This window comes from Lissotriton helveticus, chromosome 9 (genome assembly GCF_964261635.1).
Source record: "Lissotriton helveticus chromosome 9, aLisHel1.1, whole genome shotgun sequence".
In the NCBI taxonomy this organism is placed as follows: domain Eukaryota; kingdom Metazoa; phylum Chordata; class Amphibia; order Caudata; family Salamandridae; genus Lissotriton; species Lissotriton helveticus.
Window position 1 is genome coordinate 427,048,687 of NC_136070.1, and position 27,182 is coordinate 427,075,868.

At 47.6% G+C, this 27,182-nt stretch overlaps 1 protein-coding gene across 3 annotated transcripts in view; it reads left to right on the forward strand.

Moving 5' to 3' along the window:
• The window catches only part of RCOR1 (REST corepressor 1), a 523,596-nt gene that overhangs the window by 173,595 nt on the left and 322,819 nt on the right, over nt 1-27,182 (forward strand). For all 3 annotated transcript variants that reach the window (XM_078660219.1, XM_078660217.1, XM_078660218.1), the window contains 2 exons: nt 1,152-1,313; nt 22,485-22,603. In XM_078660219.1, the coding sequence (XP_078516345.1) occupies nt 1,152-1,313; nt 22,485-22,603 (281 nt within the window). The remainder of the gene's footprint in view (nt 1-1,151; nt 1,314-22,484; nt 22,604-27,182) is intronic.

Consider the following 27,182-nt stretch of genomic DNA (forward strand, 5'->3'; position numbering starts at 1 on the left):
GGGTGGGCTGGGGTCCTCGGGGGCCAGGGGTTCGAGCGCTGGGCGCAATCCAGGCGCGGACGGGCTGCAGACGGGCTTACCTTTGGCGCGCCCGCTGCGCGTGCACGCTGCGCGTTGGCCACTCTGCCATATGAGGAGAGTGGGGGGGCGGAGCGAGGGAGGGGCCGCTGGGAGAGGGAGCGGGGTGGCGAATGGGGATGGAGAGCGAGGGAAGGGGGCGGGGCCGCAGGGGGGCAGCGGCGAGGGGGTGGCGGGAAACACGGCCGGGGCTGGTTGAGGAGGGGGGAGCACTGGGGGCTAGGGAGAACGGCGGGGAAAGAAAGCAAAACGGCGGCGAGGCAAGCAGGTGGCAGGGGGCACAGGAGCTCCGCGGATCCGGCGGTCAGGCCCAGCCAAGGGTGACAGGAAGCACTGGAGATCCGTGGAAGCGGATCTGGCAGAGATGCGCAGGGCACAGCTCAGGGCAGAGGCGGCACCAGGGGCCGGGCTCACTCACGGGGAGTGTGCTCGGGGGGGTGACCTGCCCGGAGGGACAGTGGTCACCCCCCGTTAGTTAGTTATTAAGTTCGGGGTCATCAGAAGTCAAATGGTAGAGTCGCTCCTCTAGATAAATAAAATAAATAGATACTATACAGGTGTAATTTGTAGTTACTCGTGGTTTATTGCTGTATTCACCTTTTGTAGCACTTCCCACCCTCAAAGAGCTGGTTCCTTCTAAGTAAATCGCATGAGCGTATAGATGTTTGTTCTTAGCAATGGCTGAAGGTTGGCTTCCTATCCTGAAAATGCATGGATTGTTTACCGGACTTTAACTGGCATGTGCATCAGCTGCTAACTTTGGTCTGAAGGGAGTGAAGTGATCTTTGGAAGGGATTTCTAAGTCCATAGGGGCCTTTTATGAAAGACTGCTGGAGATCCTGCAAACCATAAAGAGCTAATCTTACTGTATTGCTAATGTTTACTCCTGCTTTTTATCTTTTTGCATGTTTCTCATCAAAGTTTGTGCAGAAAGGTTCATCCTGCACAAATACCCTAAGATTTCGATCTTTTTTTGCAAACAAGTAGTGTGTCAAACTACAAGCGACTCATTTTGAATACTTTGGAATTAACATGCATTATTAGTTAATTTGTCTTCATTTACTTTTTTTCAGGCTCTTGGCATGCTTTTTTGGCATAAACACAATATTGAGAAGTCCTTGGCAGATCTGCCAAATTTTACCCCGTTTCCAGATGAATGGACTGTTGAAGACAAGGTTTTATTTGAGCAAGCCTTTAGTTTTCATGGCAAAACATTTCATAGAATACAACAAATGGTAAGTATTTGCCTTATACACCTATACATTTTTATTGTAGAACACATATTTTAGAGGGAGGTGGTGTCCTCTCTGGTATGACCTTTTCTTATTTGAGTTATAGTGAACGCAGGGCTAATCAAATTCTTTAGAGTGGTTGAAGCAGATTGTTAAATGGCTTAAAAAGGTTTCATTGTAGGTCTACAACTATCTAGCGCTATATAAAACTCTTCAAATAAATAGCTATTCTTTTGACAAATTAGACTTTTATGCCACTCTCTCGTCCATGTAGGTACTAGAATATAAAGAACAAGTGTTTTGAGCATTTGAAGAAGATGAATACTTGTTAACGTAATTACTTGTTCGCAGGCTCTGGTTTAGAGGTGCATGCTATTAAAATGACAATTGGTGTAGAATTGTTTTTAACACTTATTCTTCCCTATACCACCACCTCCCAAGCTTGGACCAAAACCATTTGTCTACCATGTTTCCTTTTTGAATTTCTTTAAACTTTGTATTTTGACAGAAACAGACGACAAAACAATCCCCCAACTGCAAAAGGCATGTCATACATCCACCAAAATGCAATGCAATCCTTCAGACTCGGACAGGACTGTGTTCTGCTGCGGTATTTTGTAGACCCTTTGACCTCCGTGTAGGCTCTCAAGCTCCATCCAGCGTCCAATCCGGCCCCTCTCCTTCTTGTCTTCCTTCTCCTCTGGAACTCTACTCAGTCTTACCTCGTGGCTCCATCCATGGACCCCATACCATTTCAAATTTACTTGGGCATCCCCTTACACAGTACACCAACCTTTCTGCCCCCATACACCAGCCCACACCTTCGTCCCACTCTGGCATGGATGGCAGGGTCTTCTCCCCTCCCAATGTTTAAGGAGATCCCTACATGCTACCATCAAGGCCACAGTGCTAATAAAAAAAAAAAAAAGCCGGGCGTACCGATCTAGGGTTCCCCCCCTCCCCACCCCTAATATGCCCAAGGAGATCAGCTTGGTTATAAGCTACATCCCAAAACGCCAGACAACCTCTTCCCTATACACTCCCAATAAACCCTGCGCTCCGTACAGTCCCATAATGTGCTAGTCAGGGTGCTCCTCATCCAGCATCCATGCAGACAGTGATCGTCACCCGTCCTCTGCATTCAGAATAGCCAGGTTCATGTGTAATATGGCATGTGACAAAGTTTAAGATGGATCAATCTGAACCCTGCCCTGATTGTGAACTCCCCTTGGTCCCTGCATGCCATTCTCCAGTCATTGTCTTCAAGTCGACCCAGGTCTCTTTCCCAATTCTCCCTGAGTGAATCAGTCGGTGGAAGACTATTATTCAGCTGTGTGGAATAGCTTTAGGACACTGCGGACACTGCATGGCTTGTCGAGGGAGCACCCAACAATCTGTGCTCTAGCGAGGTTTCCTCCTCTAGTTCCTCCTGGTGGTACCCCAAGATAAATCTCCTAGCTTAGAGATACCTAGCAGGTTCCACTTCCTGTGGCCCTCCACCTCCCGCAGTCCAGTCTGCAGGTCAAAGTCCCACAGTGCGGTCTCCAGTGTCAGTCTGCCCCGTCATCCCAGCTTCTGTGTTCCCTTTTTCCATGTTGGCCCCACAGTCTCTGTGGAGTAGGTCGGAGGGGGGCAACCCCATTCCCCGTAGAGTCTTCATAGGTAGCACTCCAAAGCCGTAGCGGCTCGATAAGCCCTCAGGGAAGGCTCCTGCTGTTAATTGCTAGACCTGGATTGTGTTTGAGCTACGCTAGTTTCATGATGCTCTGAATAGGGCTCTTCTGACCTTTATTTTTGTGTTTGGGGGAGGAGGAAGGGGGGGGGTTACGAGCATTTCCAGTTAGTTATGTTCCCCTTTGGCTTTACCACTGCGCCTCGGGTGTTCATGAAAGAGATGCCAGTGGTTGCAGCCCATTTGCTGAGGTTAGGGGTTCCAGTCTTCCCCCTATCTTGTTGACTGGCTATTGAAGGCTGGCTTTCCCCAGTAAGTTGTAGGCTACCTCATGACTATGGCAAACTTTCTGCATTCGCAGGAGTTCACTATCAACATGCCGGAACCATACGTGACTCCCTCTCAGATGTTTCCTTTTGTTGGAGGCATTCTGGACATCATGCTGTTCCACGCCTGTCCTACTGAGAACGTGAGTCCGGGATAGTCAGGCTATGATTCTGATGTTCTGGCCTCTATCTTGGATTTCGGTGAGACGGACTCTGATGCTGCCGGGTCTCATGGCCTCCTGCATCCTGCTGACACAACATGCCCAAAGTAATGAGGGTTCTGCCGTGGGACCTAAAGGCCCAGTGGGTGCAGCGTTGGTGGACTTATTCTGACCTGGTCCAAATATCAGAGGGAACTGGGAAAGATTTGCAGGGGTGGCTGATGAACTGCGTTTGGGTCCATGGCAGACACCTCCTCCCTTCCGTACCCAGAGCTCACAGTGGTAACAGATGAGTCACTCCTGGGTTGGGGCGGCTATCTTGGATAGGTGGAAATCAGAAGACTGTGGTCTCCAGTGAAATCTCAGTTTCACATCAACTTGTAGAGTTGAGGTCTATTAGCTTGCCATTTAAAGTCTTCCTCCTATCCATCAAAGAAAGGCTTGTCATGGTGTTCATGTTCAATAGCACAATCATGTTGGACTCCAACAAACTGGGCGAGTTGGGGTCCTGAATCATGTACCAAAAGGACCTGCAACTCTGGATATTTTCCTGGTCGTACAACTTATGGTGCAATAGCTGAACTCGAGGGAGGTAGAACTTGGGCTTTAATGCCCTGCAGATCACAAATTTGCTCGCCAACGCTGAGGAACAGCAATGTCAGCACTTCTACGTGATCCAGGTATCAAAGCAGCTCGAACTCTGACCCATTCTGCCTTTCGTGGAACTTGGGGCATCTATATGCCTTTCTGCCAATATCAGTCCTGCCCAGAGTTCTCCGGAAAATCAGGACTCACGGGATCCCGGTCATCCTACTGATTCCAGATTGAGCATGGAGAGTATGGTATCGCAAACTCCTGAGCATAAGCATCTGTACTCTTGTCAGGCAGCCCCTTTAGGAGAATCTCCTGTCAAAGCAACTGGCATGCTCTCTGCCCCTACTGTGGCTACGGAGTAGGGGGCGTCCTATGCAATGGTGGTTAAGAGGGTCGCTGAGGTCCTAGGACTGGAGCTGTCCTCAGTGTAGGTCAGGACTAATCTCCTGACCGAAGTGCTTCAGCAAGGGGCTTCCACTTCTACCAGATCTGTTATCAAAGGTAAGTAACTTGTTCATTGCTGCCCTTTGAATTAAATGGAGGATTGTGAAATTTAATTGATTGTCACCACTGATTTCAATGGTTTTGCAATGGTGAAAAATAACATGTGGCTGCTATTACTGATCTGGTAACACCCTGACAGTCAATAGGCCTGCCTTATATTGTGATGTCACATCTGGTATAGGTGGGGGTATTGTGATTAAATGGTTTAGGACCCACTTTAGTTGTAATTTGATATGAGGGTATCCCCAAAAGTATTTCAATCAGCCTGATTGCACATATTTGTAATTTAATGGATAGTATTTAGAAGTGCATGTTTAAGAAAATTAGTGTTCGAGGCATGTGGGCTGCTGACATTCATATCTGTGCATAGATCGCCGCCTAGTGTTGGGTCCGGATGATTGCACATTGTTGTCCTGGAAGAGTCTTCGAAGTATCACGAGATAGGTGGCTCCTCCCTCGGACTACAGTGCGCATGGGCATCCTCTCCATCCTCCGATTGTTTTTTTCCGCCATTGGGTTCAGATGTACTTTCCATAACTCCAAGTTCGGAATCGAAAGAAACTTTTCGAAAAGGCCAAAAGGCCTTCGGAATCGTCGGTATTGTTTCGCTCGGTACCGATAAACTTTCATCACCCTTTCTTTGCACTCCGGTTGTCGAATCGGGCCGTTAGGCCTTCTCGACGCCACGTGGACCGACGGTCGATGGAACGAAGTCCATTCAAATACTGCCCGCAGTGCAACTCAAAGTTCCCGCACACAGATAAGCATCCAATGTGCAACAAATGTCTATCTCCAGATCATCATGAAGATAATTGCCTAGCTTGTGCCCAGTTCCGATCCAAAAAGACACTCCGGAACAGGCGAGCGGCAAGGCAAGAAATGCAGAGGTCGGCACCGGAGCCCGAGAATATCTTCGACGAGGAAGAACTAGTTGACGCCGAAAACTCGGATCGAGAGGAAGATCAATTCTCCGAGCACGACTCTGAATATTATATCGACGAGGAAGAACAAATCGTCGATGACGAATACGATCAATACATCGTAGCTGTCGAAGACGACTCCGATGACGACGAGGGGCGAACCGTGAGTACACCGCCCCATACAGACACTACACCAATATCAGAGACTCAGGTCGAGGCATCGCCAACAGGCCTTAGCCAAGATCAAAATACTGGTTCTACAGCCCCGCCATACCGCCCGGCTAAGAACATACAAAAAGAGCCTTCTGAGACACGTAATCCGAGACCGGTTCAATCGAAACCGAAACTCATCGACACGACAGTCTTCGGACCGAAGGTGATAAAACAAAAGGGCGCCGAGCCGAAAGCAACCATTACATCTAAACCTTCGAAGCCAAAGGCCGTCGAATCGGCCAAACCGAGTACGACTGTCGAAAAAGGAAAAAAGTCTGACGACGGCAAACAGGCTACTCCCAAGGCGGTTGTCAAACCGAAGGCACACCAAACAAAGGTGGTCGAGTCGAAGACCATCGATCCGAAGAGGGGCATCGAGCCGAAGTCGCAGGCTCCGAAGAAGCCCCTACAGCCTAAAGACGTTCTCCGACCGACAAAACCGCTCGGTCCGAAAACAGTGGTGAAACCTGTAAAAGATGTCCGACCGACAAAACCTGTCGGAAAACCGCAAAAACAAATACAGGTACCGAAAGCAGTCGATCCGATTAAAGCCATCGAACTGAAGAAGGTCAAAACAAAGACAACCATGCCAAGGCTAAACACTGTGGAAGAAGTGATCATACATCCAGACCCCTCCACAGCAGATCAGTCAAAACTATATATTGACCCAAACACTGGGAAAGTGACTGTGTATACAAAAAAGAAAAGACCAGTGCCAGCTGAAGACTTTTCTAAAATTCCACTAAAAAAGAAAAGAGACTGTGCAACCTCTCCTATTCTTTTCCAACCTATCTCTCCAGCTATGCCTACTACTCCATATGCCCCATACTCTCCTGCACGCTCTGACTACAACCCAGATGAAGATCAGGACGCAGATGTGGGTTTTGGATATCCACAAAACCCATATGTAGACCCCAATTCACAACCATGCGGAGGGGGGGGGGGGTGAGCCAGACTCTGAGGGGACTCTACCCATTACAGACCCTACTGTATACCCAGCAAAACCATCACCCACAGAAGACACAGTGGCTTTTAACTCTTTACTAGATAGAGCAGCAAGCTACCATAAGGTAGACATGCATTCAGATGCTGTAGAAGAGGACTTTCTATTTGATACACTAGCAACATCAGAAAGATGTGTCAAAACACTCCCCATGTTAAAGGGTGTACTAAAGCACGCAAATGACGTATTTAAAGACACTGCTAGGGCACGCGTCATCAACCCTAGAATAGAGAAGAAGTATAGGGCTGCACCAGTAGACCCTACTTACATCAGGGGACAACTGCCCTTAGATTCATTAGTGGTATCCAACGCACGAAAGCGTGCTAATTCACAAACTACTGGAGAGGCTCCTCCTCCCTGATAAGGAGTCAAAGATTTTGGAAGCATCAGCAAAAGAGTAGCCGCTCAAGCAGCAAACTCTTGGAGAATAGCCAATACTCCAGCCTTGTTGGCTAGATATGACAGGGCGCACTATGACACTCTAGAAGAACTTCTCCAACACTTACCTGAGCCTTACAAACAGCAGGCAGATAAACTCATACAGGAGGGAAAGCTCATCACCAATGCCTCCATTAAGTGTGCTCTAGACGCGGCAGACACAGATGCCAGGTCTGTCAACACAAGCGTACTGCTTAGGAGACACGCATGGCTGCGCATATCTGGATTCAAAAATAAAGTCCAGGCTACAATTCTTAACCAGCCTATAAACCCAGATTTTTTGTTTGGTCCAGCAGTTGACTCAATTCTGGACAAAATGAAAAAGGACACAGAGACTGCAAAGTCCATGGGAGCTCTTCAGTCCCAACTACACAGAGGCTCCTTTCGTCGCCCCAACTATAGAGAAGGAGTGCGTGGTAACACATCGCAGCAGTCCTCCACATACAAAACAAATACACAATCCACATACAACAAAAATACAAATCGTGGTGGATACAGAGGAAATAATAACAAGGCAGAGGTCGTGGAGGCAATACCAATAGATCCTCCACTAATACCAAACAGTGACTTTTTGGCACTACCCCCAGAACATACAACACCGGTTGGGGGAAGAGTACAACAGTTCCTATCAGCCTGGCTAAACATCACTACAGACAAATGGGTCAGGCAAATTATCCAACATGGCTATTGCCTAGAACTAACATCAACACCACCCAACATACCACCCGTACACCGTCCAATGTCACAGGAACATATAATGTTACTGCAGCAAGAGGTCCTCAGTATGCTGCAAAAGGGGGCCATAGAACCAGTCCCATTCAAACACCAAGGAACAGGGGTATATTTACTATACTTCCTCATTCCCAAGAAGGACGGGTCTCTCAGACCAATATTAGATCTCAGGCCCCTCAACAACTACATTTTATTAGAGCACTTTCACATGCTCACTCTGCAACAAGTCCTACCACTGCTGCGGCAGGGAGACTTCCTAGCAACTCTGGACCTCAAAGATGCATACTTTCATATACCAATACACCCTGCTCACAGAAAGTATCTCAGGATTACAATTCAGGGACAACACTACCAGTTCAAAGTCCTACCATTCGGTGTCACAACAGCTCCACGGGTGTTCACAAAATGCCTAGCGACAGTGGCGGCGCATCTCAGGAGACAACAACATTCATGTATACCCATATCTGGACGATTGGCTAATACAAGCGCTGTAGTGTAGTTCCTATAGTCCCAATAGGCTCTGCGCATTGGAATAATATCTTCAGTAGTGTAGACGTAGGACTGAGGTTAACTAGGTCTCTACTGACTATATTAGACTTACGTTTTTTGCCAGCTAGCTCAGAGTTCACTAGAAACTTTCTCGAGTAAGCGAGGAGGAGTTTAACCTCCCTGGATAGACAAGAAGGGATTTAGTTTCTGACCACAATAAAACATGACAACTTTGCTCTCCCTGAATAAGAGTGCATCTCTAGAGTCGTGTGAAAACAAAAGACAGCTATTTCACTCAGTCAATAAGTGCGTACTTAGTTTCACCAGATTGCAGAGAAAAAGAGACGGGCGTTTTCAATAAAAGGTGTTATTTATTGAGCAGTCTCTTTCCTCATACAAGAGAAATGAATTGCTACAATTGCAATACTTATAGTTAAGTAAAGTGCATACAGTAAAAGCAGGAGTATGAAATAATACTGTAAAAGCATGGATATGGTTTCTTAGCCATATGATACTTTAAAATGGATAAAATAGATACATACATATATACATTGACTAATCGTACTCAACTGGTGCTTCTAACTACACCTACCCCGGTGTACCTGACCTAAGCCTAATACGTGGGAAGGAGTAAGTAAGTAGCAGTTTAAGTTAAGTTTGTTTTGCCAAGAATCTGACTCAAGAATTCTCTGTAAGGGTTTAGTCAGTTCAGTACCTGGGTATTAGAAGGCAGGAGGGCTGGTATCTCTTTCTCAGGACTCGGTATCCCAGTCACCCGCAAGGGTAAGCTGGAAACGCCGGAGGCTGGATTTCTCGGCAAGAGAAAAGACAGCGTCTTTCTCAGCGCGTCAAAAGGGAGGGGCAGCGTCCGTGGGCTCTCGCATCAGCTGGGCTCTCGGGCAAGTAGTAGCTGCTCCAGATTCATCACCACCGTGTGTTTGCTTAAGGCAACGTTGGTATATTTATACCTGAAAGGTGCTGGGTTTGACGTAAGGCTGGACAGAAGACGTCAATAAAGATGTCACTAAGAACTGGTCGTTCTTACAGTGCTTTACAGGAGTTCTCGGACGAAATCAAAACAAAGCAGCGGGGATTTCCCAGGTTGCTGGAGGCTTGGATTTGTTTAAGAACTCTGTGTGCTTTCTAGGGCGCTGGAGGAGTAGGCTTGCTTAATGTGACAACATGCGCTATGACTGAATTATGAAAAGGGTTTCTATGCCGTTGTAGGGATATTACTGATTTATAACCGGACAAGGGCAAAGAATAGAAATATTGATTCAGGTACCTAGATAAACACACTACAGCGCCATCGGCCAAGCAATGTGCCAGCCACATGTCAAAAACCATTCATCTCCTGCACAATTTAGGTTTCTCGCTGAACTACCCAAAGTCACACCTACAACCCTCCCATGTACAGCAGTACCTGGGAGCAACAGTAGATACACTAGCAGCAAAAGCATATCCAAACTCAGCACGGATCAACGGAATGCAAGCGTTAATCCAAAGATTCAAACCACAACACTCATTGCCAGCCAGAGTGTTTATGCAACTAATAGGCATGATGGCCTCATGCATTTTCATAGTCCCTCATGCCAGACTACACATGCGTCCGCTACAGGAGTGCCTAGCAAGGCAGTGGAACCAGGCTCAGGGACAATTAAAGGACCTAGTGTTGGTGACCAGTCGAACATACAACTCTGCATTGGTGGAATCCACAAAACCTTTGCAAAGGGCGACTGTTCCAGGAGCCTGTCCCACAAATAGTGATAACAGCGGACGCATCACTGCTAGGCTGGGGGGAGCCCATGTCCTGCATTACACAGTCCAGGGAATATGGACTACGCAACAGAAAAAGTTGCACATCAACCTACTGGAGTTGACGGCGGTCTTCCTAGCCCTAAAAGCGTTCAAGAAACACTTATGCAACAAAACCGTGTTGATCCAGACGGACAACATGACGGCTATGTATTACATTCAAAAACAGGGAGGAACACACTCTCCACAGCTATCACATCTAGCTCAGAGTGTGTGGAAATGGGCCATTCAGAGGAACATGTTTCTCATGGCAGAACATCTCCCAGGCAAGGACAATCAAATAGCCGACCTGCTCAGCAGGCACAGTCAACAGATGCACGAATGGGAGATTCACCACAATGTGCTCCAACCATTCTTCCAGCAGTGGGGACAACCAGAGATAGATCTGTTTGCCACAAGCGAAAACGCAAAATGCCAGTACTTTGCCGCCAGGTTCCCACATCCACAGTCGCAAGGCAATGCGATATGGATGAACTGGTCAGGCAAATTTGCGTACGCTCTTCCCCCAGCTCCACTAATACCGCTAGTAGCACGCAAAATGCGCCAACACTCGCTAACGCTAATCCTAGTTGCTCCCACATGGGCGAGGCAACCCTGGTACACAACGTTCCTAGAACTGTCAGTGGTGCCTCATCAAAGACTGCGACTCACACCCAGTCTTCTAACTCAGAGCCATGGCAAAACCCAACACCCAGACCCGCAACAGCTCAACCTAGCGATCTGGCTCCTGAAAACCTAGAGTTTGGATACCTCAACTTGCCTCCAGACTGCATGAATATTATCAAAGAGGCAAGAAGACCCACTACCAGAGCATGTTATGCAGCTAAGTGGAAACGTTTCGTCATTTACTGCAGTAACGACGACATAAACTCATTAGATGCTTCTACACAAAACATCATTTGCTATCTCTTGCACCTACAACGTTGCAATTTAGCCTACTCATCCATACGGATACATTTAGCTGCATTAGCAGCATATCTCAAACGGGCAACACCTTTCACTGTTTAGAGTACCAGCAATTAAAGCATTTATGGAGGGACTCCAACGCGTAATTCCCCCAGAACACCCACCTTCACCAGTCTGGAATCTAAACATCGTTTTAACCAGACTAATGGGACCACCTTTTGAACCACTACATTCATGCGAACTGCAATTTCTCACTTGGAAGGTGGCTTTCCTTATTGCCATAACTTCACTTCGAAGAGTTAGTGAGCTCCAAGCCCTAACTATTCAAGAGCCATTCATCCAAGTACATGCAAATAGAGTAGTTCGCAGAACAAACCCTAAATTCATGCCAAAAGTGATATCCCATTTTCATATCAATCAAACAATAGAACTGCCAGTGTTCTTTCAAAATCCACAGACAGTAGCTGAAAGGGCCTTGCACACTCTAGATGTTAAAAGAGCTCTGCTATACTATATAGATAAAACTAAGGCATTTCAAAAGACAAAACAGTGGTTTGTTGCTTTCTCACCACAACACAAGGGCAACCCTATTTCAAAGTCTGGTATAGCCAGATGGATCGTTAAGTGCATTCAGATATAATATTTAAAGGCAAAGCGTACCTTAACAGTTCCCCCTAGGGCGCATTCCACACGCAAACTAGGGGCATCCATGGCTTTCCTAGGAAATATTCATTTACACGAAATTTGTAGAGCAGCCACATGGTCAACCATACATATATTTACCAAACACTATTGTGTAGATGTACAATCCAAACAGCAAGCTGCTGTAGGACAGGCTGTTCTCAAAACTCTGTTTCAGACCCCTGCAGCTGACACAGGCAGCCACCGCTAGGGGAGATACTGCTATACATTCTATGCACAGATATGAATTCAGCAGCCCACATACCTCGAACGGAATATGCTACTTACCAGTATGCATCTGTTCTTGGCATGTAGGGCTGCTGACATTCATATCGCCCACCCATCTCCCCGGTGCCTGTCGCAGCTGTAGCATTCACTCTTTGCATGGACATCTCTTACTGTCCATCTCTGCCACAATGGCGAAAAACAATCTGAGGATGCCCATGTGCACTGTAGTCCGAGGGAGGAGCCACCTATCTCGTGATACTTCGAAGACTCTTCCAGGACAACAATGTGCAATCATCCGTACCCAACACTAGGCGGCGATCTATGCACAGATATGAATGTCAGCAGCCCTACATGCCAAGAACAGATGCATACTGGTAAGTAGCATATTCCTTTCCTTCAAAGGCACTTACTGGACAATGATTTACTGGGTAGTGTTGTGTACCAGCTTGCTGGGGTTACTAGAACCACACCACCTCCCCTCAGTAGGCATTGGGCTGCTCTGCTTCGCTATCCTGAGTGTCAGGTGCTGCAATGGGATGCTTCCCAGTAAAACGTTAATTGTGGACTTATTACTTGCAAAGGACTCCTCTTTCACAACTAATAATCTCCATTTGGGTGAATGTTTTAAATTTGAACGTAGCAGTGCCTGGTTTGGCTCTGGCTTTCTAGCTTTTTCTCTGAAATTGGATAAATACTGGTCTTAAGATATTAATTCCTACATAAAAATATCTTACACACCAGCACTAAACCGATGCATTGCCAGGGACCAAAATTTGCTGACTATCTCGATTCGAGGCTGGCTCAATCCTGGAACACCTATCTACGACCATAATCTGAGAGCAAGTGCCTTCCGGTCCTCTAGGAGGACCCTACACCTGAGCATCTGGCAGATGTTCAGAAGGTGCTACTATTGACAAATCTCCATGCAGCGCCCCTCAAAGATTGGTATGCCCATAAGACGCAAAATTCCTACCAACAAGCAATTACCTATTTTGTTTAGCTGTAGATACTTTTCTGCTTTTATCATCAGGGAAGCCTGAGTCATCCCTGATCTTTCCTACTCCTGCCTTTATATGCTTCTTTATAGATACATAGGTCTTAAACCCTTCCTACCTGTGTCATGGGATCAGATTCTGGGTGTCTTGATTCTGAAAAAGTTTGAACAATCTGTGGTTTAAGGTGATAGCTGATCTGATGGGTGTATCCAAGATGGCAGCTGAGATGGATGTTCCTGTTTGAGATCTGTCTCTGCCTGGCTAGAGCCTTGGTCATCATCGGGCCTAGAGACTGCACTGCTGTTTGGAGGTGTGCCCACCACCCAACCCCTGTGCTTACTTACCAGCTTATTTCACTGCTCCTTGGACATGTTTCAGGAGCGTCTGACATCTCTGGCTGCCGCGAGGCCTGAAGCTGACTTGGTCCAGCAGATCAACATAGTAAGCATTTGCTGACCAGGAGACCTAATGGTGATTGTGTGGACCCCCCCTGCGACTTGTGGGTTTTCCCCAAATGATTGTCGCCTCAATGTCGCAGGAGCCCGGGGCCTGGTAATTGGAAACTCTTGGTGCGTGTGGCGTGTGCTGGTCCAGAACTGCTGAGGAATGGAGTGCTGGCCTCTGTGTCCCACGCCAGCCCTCGGTGTTCCACGCAAGCCCTCCCCTGCTAAGAGCTGTGATTCTGCTGGCGCCACTGAGGGTGAAGAGCACCGAACTGGCAAGCTGATTAGTACTTTGCAGGCCCTATGCCACTCCTGGGGTCCCGCAGGCTGTGCCAGACCTGAAGTCTGATTGTTGCTGGAACCTGAATCCAGAAAAGCGAAGGCCAGGGTCGGCGCAGAAGGGAGGGTACAGGCCTTGGTACCGCCATGAGCCACACACTGGCCCTCCCCCACACAGCAGGGTTTCTGCTGGTGCCGCCACTGAGGGCGAAGAGCACCCGTTTTCTGCAGCAACCCCGTGTGCTGGTACTGGCTCTGACAACTAGTAATACTCAGTGTGGTGCAAGGGATTACAGTCCGTTGCTTGCATGGAGGGTTTCATCCTTACCCTGCATGGATTTCCCTCACCTGTGTTTGGACGCACTCGCTGATTGATTTTATTTGTGATGCCTACTGCTCCCCCGCCACCCCAGGTGGTTGAACTGGCAAATTTACTTCTGTTGCCTGTGATTTGCTGGCTGCCTGGTGCGAAGGACCATACTGACCCCAATCTGGAACTGCTCTTTGTGCATCCAAGAGTATTCAGCTGGCCATCCCATCCGGCCATGTGGGTCCGTGACTTTGTGTCTTTGAAGGGGGTTCCTCTGCATGGTGATCTATGCTCCTATAGGGTGCTAGGTGAGTCGTACCTTTTGCCTGCTGGCATCACATCACTCTTGCGGCGCCCTGAGAAGATTCAACAATGCTTTCTATGAGGGTGGGTGTGCCAGCCTCCTGCATTACGGGGACCCAACAGTGTGGTTCTTGGGACTTGCAATGCTGCTACACCATGGTAAAGCCCAAGACTGCCAAGAGTTCCGTCTTGATGGGGGTACAACCTCCTGCCCCAGATGTCGATTAGGCAGAGGGAGATCACTTGTTCCGTCGGCTTGAGGCCACTTTGGGCCGGCATTCTACCCATTTAGAATGCATCTTGCAGGCCATATTGAATACCAAGACTGCACTTGAATCTAAGATTGATTCAGTCTTCCTAGACTTCGGACCGCACCGCATGGATCTCTGCAAGTTGGCAGAGCAGTTTGACACTAAATCCGCCTTGACTAGTGTGCGACCCATGGTGCAGGACTTGCAGACCTAGGTACAGGAGATGAAAGCAGACATCGTATCCCTACAATGTAGAGTAGAAGACGCGGAGGGCTGTTCTTGGCGTAATGTAAAGTCCACATTTGTAAAGCGCACAATCACCCGTAAGGGTCTCTAGGCGCTGGGGGGCCGTCGGGAAGATTAAGCGAGCTATTGCCCAGAGTCACATGGTGCTGGGCTGACCTGCCGCCGGAGCCGGGGATCGAACCGTGGTCCCCAGATTCCAGCGTCAGTCGCCCTGGCCGCGGCGCCACACCTCTTCCCAGAATGTGCTGAGGGACCTAATGTAGAATTCTTCCTTGAGCAATGGCTGTCCGAGACGGTGCTAACTGTGTGAATATCGAAATTCTCTTCCATTTGAGGGTGCCCATAGTTTACAGTGTGGGCCCCCCAGCCGGGAGCACGTCCACGATGGGTGATTGCTAGACTACTCAATTGTAGAGACCGGGATCTGCTCCTCCAGCTCCTTCATTCAAAGGGTCCCTGGCACTTTCGACAACTCTGAAGTCACTGCTTATCCATACTATACTGCAGAAGTACAGCACCGACGTCCCTCCTGCATGGCCTTGAAGGGTCAGCTGCGTGCCTCTGGGATTTCTTATGGCTTGTTGTTTCCTGCCAAACTTCATGTTACAGTTGGAGATCCAAGCCACTTATTTCCGAGTCCCGAGGACGCTTGGACCTGGCTCCAAGCTAAGGGCCTTGTGGGCGACATTATCCCTGTTCAGGATCCTGGTGATTGGCTCATGCCGCAGAGACTCAGGCCTCGCAGGCCCCACTCCACTCTGACCCTGGAACAGGTGGCTCGTGAAGATAGGCGGTTGAGGGGGTTCGGCACCATATCTGGACCGCACTGTGGTCTCTACCGGTGACGACATCCAAGGTCTATCAGAAAAGCCCCACATGACTGATGACTTATGACTCTCTACTGTAGGTAAGTAATCCTTTCTTGATTCAGTTTTGATTGAACACCATAAAAGTACATCAATAGTAACAACAACAAAAAAATGTTTCTTCCCGGGGGTAAGCTGGCTGTATCGCCACATGGCTGATTGATGACTGGGGTTGGGGTGAGCGGACAAGCCGATGTGGATACACTGGACCACCAGGCGAATTGCTTCTTTCTCACCCACGTACCAGCTTTCCGTAATAGTCTTTTGTACATTGTTTCAAGTTTTGCTCTGCTTGGATGCTTTTTTACTCTATGGCAGAGGGTGGGATAATTATCTTGCTAGGGGGTTGGAGGATCTCTGGGGTGAATGCATTGGCATTCTCACTGGGAACTCCCTGGTGTTAGATAGACCAGCTTGTTATTCTTCACCCTTGGTCTTCGCATGGTTCCACCTAACGCCTCATGCAGATGACCCCCCCCCCCCCATATAATTTTGTCCTGAAATTTGAGAGGTATGGGCCCTGCGGCGAAGCGCTACTGTGTTCACACCCATCTCAGGCGATGGCACGTCCAGGTTGTGTACCTCCAGGAAAAGCACTTGACCAAGACAGAACTCCTCAAATTGCATGCGAAATGGAAAGTACAGGTCTATGGAACCACGGTGTCGGGGGGGGGGGGGTCCTTTTTGGGTCGCCATTGGGGGAGGGGGCTGTCCCTCTCTTTCTGATTCGTTTGCGTTGATGGCAGTCTATGCCCCTGATTTGGGCCATCCAACATTTATGGATTGACTCACGCTGACCCTGCTGTGCAACAACCCCCTCCAATAACTGCCTCTTAAATGTGGATATTAACTCCCCCCCCCCCCCCCCCCCCCTCACTTGCAGGGCCGGACGGTCGTAGAACGATTGCTTATATGGGAAACTGGCTGACCCACCATGGAGTATACAATGTGTGGCGTCTTCAGCACTGTGAGGATTACAAATACTCCTTTTTGCCCACGGCATACATACCTGTATTGACCTGTTTCTTTGCCTCGCCCATCTTCTCTGCAATCTTGTACATGGAATATCTTGTGTGCACGATCTCCGACCACTGTTCGCTCCTGCTCTCCCTTGATGGGACCTTGCCCACCCCAGAATTTCGACCTGGCAGTTACAGATTGACTCCCTTTTTTTTTTGTGCCCCCCCCCCTCCATTCTGAGAGGGCCTAGCTGAGCGCCTGGTGGAGTACATTGAGCTTAATGTTTGCTCTGCTTCCGATCGAGTGACTGAGTGGGACGCTTAGAAGGCATTGTTAAGTGGGCACTGTATTGCTACCACAAGTGGCGTTTTGGCTTCTGGCTAAAGAAAGTGATGTACGTTGCTTAGAAATGGAACAACCGCGGTCCCCTGTTCAGCTTGCTTCTTTATTACACATCCTTTGTGGACTCTGAATGCAGATAGGAGATGCTGGATTATAGTCATTACCTTGTTAGGCTACACAGGGAGGACGATCGCGCAGGTAGGATGTTGGCATGGCTGATAAGTGAAGAGCGATCCCTTAGGTGCTCTGCGGACAGATGATCTTGTGTTCTTTAATACATAGGATGCCATCAATGTGACCTGTGTGAGTTTTTATAGATCTCTTTAAGCAGCTGTCCCGGGTCCTCCCGGGTTCACCCTGCGTGGGTATCTTCAGGAGATTCCACTGCTCAGGCTCAATTCAGCCCAGGTGGCTGATCTTTATGCGCCCCTTCAGCTCGATGAATTGCGCTTGGCCATCTCTCAAATTGCACGCAGTAAAACGCAGGGTACTGATGGTCTCCCGATAGAATATTATTCCACTTGTGGAACTATCCTGACACCAAAGCTTTTTGAAGGTTTATACTGCAGCATATAACACCGGGCAACTCCCTGATGCACTCTGTGAGGCTCTCCTCCTAGTTTTTCCCGAGCCAGACCAGGATTGCTTGGACATATGCTCCTACAGGCCACTACTTGTTGAATCTGATCTGTAAAATGTTGGTGAATGTCCTGGCAAATAGATTGCTGCCTCTACTCAGCACCCTCGTGCATGAGGGTCAGTCTGGTTTTATTCCAGGACTAAGCACCTTTCTCAGCATGCATTGATTGCTGTGGCTTCTTCAGACAGATCTGGACACCACAGGTGTTCGGTGGCGATGTCACTTGACATTGAGAAAGCCTTCGTCACCTTAGGGTGGTAACCGTTTTGCAATGCATGAGGCCATGCGGGTTGGGCTGAGGTACTTGAGGTGGCTCTAGACCCTCTATAGGCGCCCCAGCACTAGAGTCCAGACTGGCCAGTGCGTTTTTTGTATGTTTGATGTATACAGGGTCACCCGACTGGGCTGGCCACTAGCCCTTTATTTTTTGCTCTGGCCATGGAGCTGTTGCCTTGCCGGTTGCGTTTGTAGGTGGAGGAATGGAAAGTTAGAACATAAGGGAGCACCCATGTGGTATCGCTGTATGCGGATGATGCACTGATACACTTGGGGGACCTGGAGGCTGCGCTACCAGGAGTGATAATGCTATTAGAAGAGTTGTGGGTGTTGTCTAGTCTTCGTGCTAACAGGGCTAAGCCTTGTTTGTTCCCCCTCGGCTCAGTCCCTGAGCCAAAGGGAGCTGATTTCACTAGGGCACCCCATCATTGGCAATGTGATGCGTTTAATATCTAGCTATAAGGATCTGCCCATCTGATGCTGACCTCTTGGTGAGGAATCTATATAGGACCCTTGGTTCGATATGAGGGCCATTATCATTTCGGATATGTCCCCCTGATGCCAGTGGGCTGTGTTGCCATTTCTAAGATGTTAATATTACCATGCCTTCTGCATTACTATTCAGCTGTTCCGCTTGTGCTCCCTTCACGTTTCTTTGCCAAACTTAAATCACTGCTTGTGGAACTCAAGGGGTGAGGATAGACACAGGGTGGCCATAGGCAGGCTATGGAATCCTTTGCTAGATGGTGGGCTTGCACGCCTAATTTTGAATTCTACACGAGAAACCAGTGATTCCGTGGACGCTGCGGATACAAGGGCCATACTAGCGGCTCTTCTGGAAGCGGTGAGTGTGCTCCCTTTTTTCCAACAGTAGGTTAGGGGGATGCCTGCCCATTTCCTCCCTGCGTGGATCACGATCACCTCAGACGAATGGGTCTTACAGTTAAAGGTTTCCACATCAAGTTTTATGAGAACCCTCAGCAGATATCTCTGCCATGGCCTACATGTTTTTCCCAGCACAATGCGGTCCTGATCGACAAGGTTGTAGCCCTCCTAAAGAAAGGGGGCATCTGCAGGTCAGTAACTCACCCCAGTGGTTTTCTTGGCAGGCTTCCTCTTGTCAACAAGAGCGATGGTGGACCGAGACAAGCAGTCAACCTCAGGGACTTTAACGAGTGGCTAGTTTACCACCACTTTAAGATAGAAGGCATTCACCTGCTCAGATGTTTTGCTTCAGTCCGACTGGAGGATATGCCTGGATGTAAAAGATGCGTACTGGGAGGTCCCCGTCTTCATTCCACACCATTCTGTTTCTACAGTTCACCTGGCATTCCCAGATCTTAGAGTTCGCCTCCCTCCCGTTTGGCCTGCCATTGGCGCTTTGGTGCTTCACAAAGGTTCTCAAGCCGGCGTTAGAGCACCTCGGGGCACAGGGGGTAAGGCTAATTGTCTGCTTGGACGATATGATCCTCCTGGCCCGGGCCCCTGAAAACGTACTCTGCACTTCCAGACAGCAGTGAACCTGTTACACAGCCTGTGGTTTATAATCAACGATGAAGTCTCTTCTGTCCCCCTCTCAGAGGACAACCATCCTGGGGTTTGTGATCACTTCGTCCTCTTAGTCTTCCTTCTTAGAAGATGGCAAAGATCAGACACAAACTTCGTCGAATTCTGGCCATACCTCACATGTTGTTCAGACCAATTGCAAGTCAAGTGGTCTCCTTTCCTATCCATCTTCTCGTGCCCTCAACATTATCGGACTCTCCAGCGCCTCAAAGCTCACCACCTGCGGAAAGAACAAACATACTCCCAGCCTGCGGTGCTACAGGATGTGGCAAAGGAAGAGAAACTCGTAGCTTACCCACATGGAAGCATGGAACGGGAGGGCAGTCTTCAGTTCCACTTTCGACTTGGTGATAGACAGACGCCAGCAGGTCAGGCTGGTGCGCCAGCTGTGGGGACTTCTCTAGGAGAAGTTGGTCACCACAAGAACAGAGCTTACATATAAATTGTTTGGAGATCCTTGGTAGTTCGTTCGCAGTTAAGTGTTGGATAAAGGACCGGATTCAGTCTTGTGTCCTGAAGTTGGACAATGTATCTGTGGTATGGTCTATCCTGGCAGACCTGGAGAAGAACTTTTGGAATTTGTTTGGAGAATTATGTCTCCGTCACAGAGTATAGTCCGGGCCAGGAGAACCAAGTGGTGAACTGGCAGAACCAGGTGAACTGGCACACTCTGCATCTCCCAAGACTCGGGTCTGTGGAAACTGGACCCCCAAGTCTTCCAAATGCTCGTGTACAGGTGGTGTCAGGTTTTGATAGATTTGTTTGCCTCCCACCTAGACTACCAGCTTCCAGGTTCTTCAGCTGGAGGCTGGACCCTCTGATGGCAGCTCTGGACGCGTTCCTCCAAGATTAGATTCGTGGGAAGGGCTGTGCATTGCCTCCCTTCTCGATCACGCGAGCTTCGGCATAGCTGCAATGTCAGTGGGCTGAGGTGGTCATTATAACGCTCACATGGAGGTCTCCAGTGTGGTTTCCAGTTCTGCTGGAACTTTCCAGGGATTCTCCAATCTGACTTTTAACCTCTTTCCTCACATTCTGATGAGTCCGGATTTCATCCCTCATCAGTTGGTGACCGAGGGCTTCCTGCAACTGATGGTGTGGCAGAGTACAGACAAAGCTAGACACTCCCAGGACTTTCGCAACATAATGCGTTCCTTTTCTCTGGGGCATGAACAGAGAGCACGACTAAGCGCTACAGGTTATCCTGGACGAGATGGATGCATTGGTGTTTGCGACTGGGTGTGGATCCCGTGGGTGCAGAAGTAGTCCAGGTGCTCAATTGTGTGTGCAGCTTAGCCGAGGAAACTCTGGCATATTGTTCTATTAATGAACTCAGATCTGCCCCAGTGGGCGAACATCCCTTTGTTTGCTGGGTGCTTAAAGAGATTAGACTCCTCCTTCCACCGGAACCCCGATATTCAGCAATGTGGGATGCTAACCTGGTCCTGAACCTTTTCCTATCCTGGCAACCGAACAGGGTTCTGTTGCGAAAAGAGCTTTCGGATATGCTCCTTTGTCTGGTTTCCTGCAGACTGGTTTCGGATTGGAGAACCCTTGATCTCTTGGGCAGGGTGTTTTCCTCAGATGAGGGTTTCTTTTACGGTTAATAGGCAGACTAAATATAACACCTGCATTATATCCTGACCGGCTTTCCAGACGTACCCAAACTGTGTTGTTCAATGCCTCAAGGCATATGATATTACTGAAGAAGTCCGTCCAAGGGTAAAAGACCACTCCTCATTGCGTAATGAAAACTGTACAAAGTGGTGTCTTCACCTGCAATAGCCCGTTGGGTTTGTTGGGTCATGCAGGAGGCTGGTATAGACACCAAGGTGTTTGAGGGGTTTTCATTGGGTGGTGCAGTGGCCTCAAGGACTTGGAGCGTGTCTGGAGGACTTAATGCGTGCAGCTGACTGGTCCTTGGACTCCACTTTGAAAAGCTTTTATTTTAAGCTGGTGTTGGTAGTGGTTCAGTAAGTAGTCAGCAAGCTTTGAACTAGTATAATTCTAGCCTCTCGTCCGGACATAGAATGAAAATTTGTCTAGCTTTAGTGAAGGTAAGTTTCAATTTTATTAAGTACATGGAGACTAGGATTATCCCACCCGGTGATCAAGATTAGCTGCTCACCATGCCCGTTTTGAGTAAATCAGTTTTATTTTTTAATGAATTAGTTATTACACTGGTCCTGACTTTGTGGCTATGTTCTCTTCCTGTTGGCTTGAGCTAATTGTTAATCGATTTTATTGTTACCATTACTTTCTGATAACACTAGTTGTTCAGAAAGGTCACTTACAAAGTTCATCTTTTGCAGGGAATGATAGTTCAAAACAGGATGCATGATGATCAAACTAAGGCGTGATTCATGCGAAGAAAGGGAGTTTGGCAGCCATGATGGGACTGTTGAGGCCACTCTGCATTGATTGGATAATGGACTTGTGTTTTTTCCCTTGTGTTTCTGGGAACAGTAGTTTTTATATTGCTTTAAAATGACTGCTCTGCATAAATGTGATTAAAGCGAAGGAAGAAAAGCATAATCCTCCCCTGCGTGTTCTTAATAGAATTGAAACTTACCTTCACTAAAGTTGAGCACATTTAAATTCAGATGAGCACCACTGAAGAAAATAATCTTGCATAGCTTGTTGTAGCTATTCTGACTTTTGCTTGCAGGTTGAATTTCGACTGGTTACTTTGGGAGCTCAAAACCTGAAGTGAGTAAATTAAATGGAGAATATACAGGCTTAGTGGATAGGGTCAGCTTCATTTTCTATGAAGTTCACCTTTGTTAAAATCTGTCATTTCTGGGTGCAGAATTACACAAGTATATATTTCTTCGATATGCTAATACATTCTTATCCATTCGTAGATTGAGATTGTTACATGGTGTGCTAATTTAGGCTGTGACGTGGTGTAACCCTTAGTTGGTGTAACTACAAAGCATGAAGTATTAAAGAAATTTACAGAAATCCTCCTTTCTCAAGATTGTCCTGCTTAAAGTATTAATTTCTTTCCCCAAGCTTCCTGACAAATCAATTGCAAGCCTAGTCAAGTTTTACTATTCTTGGAAAAAGACTAGAACTAAAACCAGTGTGATGGATCGCCATGCTCGTAAGCAAAAACGAGAACGTGAGGAAAGGTATGCTTTCTTATTAATCTGAGATGATTTTAGCACCTTCTTTTGGAGGACTAACCTCTGCAGCTGAGTGTTAGCATGTCCTCACATCTACGTCAAATGTGGTTTTAGAAGCATGTATCACTCTTAAATCACCCAGATTACTCCTCCACTCTTAGTTTTAAGAAACCATGGCCTGGTATGTTTCTGAAAAATGTTACTGTTCAAGGCAAATGAAGACAAGGCGGTACCAAGGAGGGACTAACAAACCTATTAACGAATCAGAAGTCAGCATTTACAAAGAACAATGACACAAGCCAATGAAAAATATGGGCGGAGCTTCAAGTCCATATTCCTAATACAGCATGCATTGCAGAGCAGTGCACGCGCTGCCCAAGCTCGACCTTAAAAGAGATTTAAAGTATTCTAAACTCAACCACTAGATGGCGGACTAATGCACAGCATGTGGATCCTGAAAATTCTTCAGGCTTCCAAACTACTTTCAACTGGTAAGTAACCATTTTGTTACTGTTGTCTCTCTAACCTGCAATCTTATTTGACTTTACAAAACAGTCTGTTGGGCCAATTTTGTGAAGTTGTCTGTTCCGTTCCCCCCCCCCCCTTTCCACTTCCTTCAACCCTAGGCCCACCTCCCACAGCGCCTCCACTGCTCCCTCGCTTTCTTTCCTTCATTGATGAGATGAGTGGGCGTTTCCTTTTTTTTTTTTATTTTTTATTTTTTTTGCCCTTAGCTCCCTCCTTTGTTTGCCCTTTCGAGAGCCATTCCCTGATTGGATATTTTTCTCTTCCATCCAATCTGACACCGTTGCCACCATGAACTATTTGGCTCACTCCTTATACATTACTTTGTTTCACTGTAAACAGGGCAATGTAACCGAATGAAGCCTCCCTCAACATTCACGTAAGCTCAAGGAACACGTCTTTGTGCTTATACTGCTGTGTTCTGGAAATATTAAAGACGTATGTCTTTTGCACTGGTAGAGGCCATGCACACAGACACATAGCAATATAATCTCTCTGCCTCTATAATGCGAGAGTTACTCTCACAGGAGGAGCACCTGGTGGCAGAATCCATGCGTGGTGATTCCTTTTCAGGATGAACAATTTTGTGATGTCCTGTAGAATAATCACTGTAAATTACCACCTCTCCAGGTGCACAGTTGAAGTATGTCCTGGGCAATGAATATAAAGATGCAGATGTTGCTTATTCTTGCTCTCTTAACCACCTCTTCTGCTTGGAACTCTAGGAGATGCACCCTTTACAGCATGTCAGTCATCTCTTTCCATGCATTGGTAATCTTTTTGTCTCGGCAATATTTGCTTCCATGGTTCTGACCCCTTCTTTCAGCTTCCTCTTGTCTGTTCTCATCAGTCTCATTTCTATAGCAACGGCATCAAATTTGGTTTCAAGGGCAGCTCTCAAATTCTCAATTGCTCCTAATATACAGTCACGCTGGTCATGTGAGTCAAGGCCTGCCCATGCTTGTTTCCCATGCTCCCTGTCAAGTGCCTAATTCTCCACAGAGGCAGAATGCTTCTAAGTCCCAATGCCCTCTCCCTAGAACACACTCCCTAGAATGCAGCTGCTCTAGAAAGGGGGAAAGGGGTTAGGGACAGAGAAGAGACACTCTGACTGATCCTGGCTTCTCTCTTCTTCAATGGAGTCTTCCTGGATTACTCCACTGGTGGGATCGGGAGAATTCCTAATGCACAAATGGAGACAAAACTTAGAACAACTCTCTCAATCTACTCTACACATTCTTTTACTTGAACACCTAGTGTCTCCCTACCAAGTTCTGCAAGAGCATTGCCTCTCTTCTTTTTTCATTAAGTATCTTCAGTTGCTATAATTCTTTTTTTGTCAAGGATACCTAATGCACAAGGGAAACACACCTTCTGGATTAAGTACATCTCATCCTCCCCTCAATAGTAAGTAACAGCATACACAATTCCTACCTATTAAGTTCAATATTCTTGGTACAGTAGTGAAAGTATCCCTGACTGCAGTTAATTATTTAATTGCTGATAGTACTTGTTAGTCACTGTTTCTTGAGTTGTTACTCACTTTACCAACAATATGGCGTAATGCAGAGTCCAGGCTTCTTCAGAGGGGAGTTTGCGCTAAAAGGATAACGGGAGGAAAGAAAGGAAGTAAAGTACAGGAAGGGACGCAAGGAGGCAGCGGAAGGGGCTGAAACGCGAGAGTGGATTTTTCGCTGAGAACTAGTTTAAGCTCCTGACTGGAGCTGCTGAGCCAAGTTAGAGGAGTCTTACTGGAATGCTGCAGAAACTAATCTTCGCACCGAAGTTCAATAATTTCCCTGCATCACCTTACTGGACTTCGGACTCTGGAATCTTCCTAAATTCGGATTTTGAAACAGGCACTAGGCTTAAAAGGCTCCAAACAGGTGAGCTGACTGGAATATAAGACGTGTCTTCCAAGAATTGTCCTCATTGGAGAATTGATCCTGTGGAAACTCTGAAACCAAGGGGAGACCTCGCTGGAACGTAGTTTCTGCACAGGTGCCCAAATGGACTCCGGAAGCGAAGAGCGTTGAGCTCCCGCAAATACTAAGTCACGGAGCAATTAAAAAGTCAGACTTCACCTCACACAGACAAATTGAAGTGCGCAGATGAAAGTGCATTCTCGCAACTTGAGATTTCAAGTCCCGCGAGATTTCAGATCTCAACAGTAATCTATTTACAATGGTAAATAACGTGGCTGCCATCTTCAGGCTTGTTGTACCTACCTAACATTCAATCACAGGTTGTAGCTAGATGGTCTAACAAAGACTCTGTGACGCTTTCATTTTCTCCAAGCAATGGTATTTATTTGCTTCCTATGTCAGCATATCCTTCTTTGTTTTTAGCTTAACCATAGATACAGTTGTCAAGGGAGGAGACTGCTCCATTTGGTATTGTGCAAAATGTCTGTGTTAGAATGTAATGTGCTCTGCTTTTTTGTGATTCTGCTGCCCCTCGCATTGCAGCTGTGTCACTGCCATCTGTGCACACATCTGATATGCACATCGCTCTGCTCTCTCATATGCAACAGTCTGTTCTGTCTTGCCCCTGGGAGAGCACATGTCCAGCTTCGGTATTGTTATTCCGAATAAGACATTTAACACCTTGAGATGAGAAGCAAGTTTGAGCCCGGAGATGTCAGCCTTTAACTTGTGTGATTAATTAGAGTTGGCAATAAACCCCCCTCACCTCTTTACCCTGTAAATTGCAGTTGACTTAGTCTTTACCGTGTGTTTTTAACCCTCCCACCCCGTGGGTAGATGTGGGGGCGAGGGGTGCTTTTAAAATGTCCTAGGTCTCGCCATAGTTAACCATCCCAATTTGTTCTTGTTGACTGTCATATCAGTTCTATTAAGTTATTTGCCCTCCCTTGCACACATCATTCATTCATGATCCGTTGTTTGAAGGGGCGGTTTGGGCGAAGCTGCGCAGCTTTTCTGCTCCTCTGCAAGTCCCACCACAGCTGTGAAGCGATTTACGTCGAGGAGCACGCTGCTGTGGAGCCCAAAGTTTTGCAGCGTGAATCTTTCTGGATTCACTATGCTGTGCATTATTCCGCGGTCTAGTGGTTGGGTCCGGAATCGTAGTCTTATCTTTCTTTTTTTTTTCTTTCTTTTTTCTTCGTAGCCCAGGTGGGCGTCAACGTCTCACCTTCTGGTGTACTTCCTGGGACGTCGGCATGCTTCCTGCGGAAGCTCCCACCTTTGGGCGCCATCTTCAGATTCTTTTTTCCACTGTTGGGTCTGGATCTTCACCGAGCGGTTCCAGAGTTTTGGGAGAAAAGGAGAAGGAAGAAGCTGAAATCCACCAAAAAAGTTTGGAGAAGACATCCAGGAACAAGACCTCTGGGACAACGAAGAAGGTGGAGAACTTCGAATACTTCGACGTCCAACGGAGAATGCGCACACAGGGTGCCTCCTGAGCGCAGGAATGGACAAGACCCCGTTCAATTTCTGCCGCAATTGCCACCACAAGTACGCGCAGAAGGACCAGCACCTGGTTTGCAACCTCTGCCTGCCGGTCGACCACGAAAGCAAGGATTGCAACGCCTGCTCAGTCTTCACCACGAAGACTCTCAGGATTAGAGAGAGGCAGAGGATAGCCAACCACAGCATTCAAGAAAAAGGCCAACCTCCGTCGCTTCGGGACTTGGGCCTCTCCAGTGACCAAGAGGACAACATCCCCGAGGGACCAGATGACTTCACGGTCTTAGAGACCGATAAGAAAACTACAAAATGGGTAGGAGAGACGTTGACCCCTAAAACCCCGACAGACTCCCGAAAGCCTGAGTCAGACTCTCAAAAAACAGAGTCTGTCCACGAAGGGAGCACTGGCGCCGAAAGTTTCGACGGCCGCAGCTGCATCCAGGGAGGAACAGCCCAGCGGATCCTTCGATAAGGACTCACAGGTGGTGAAAACACACGAAAAGCCTAGGTCGTCGAAGCATGCCCCCGAAAAGGAGCACTCGACGGCGAAGGAAAAGGGCCCGAAGACTTCTTCGAAGTCTACGTCTAAGAGATCGTTCGAAACACTCGCCGCCGAACAGGCCGCCGAGATG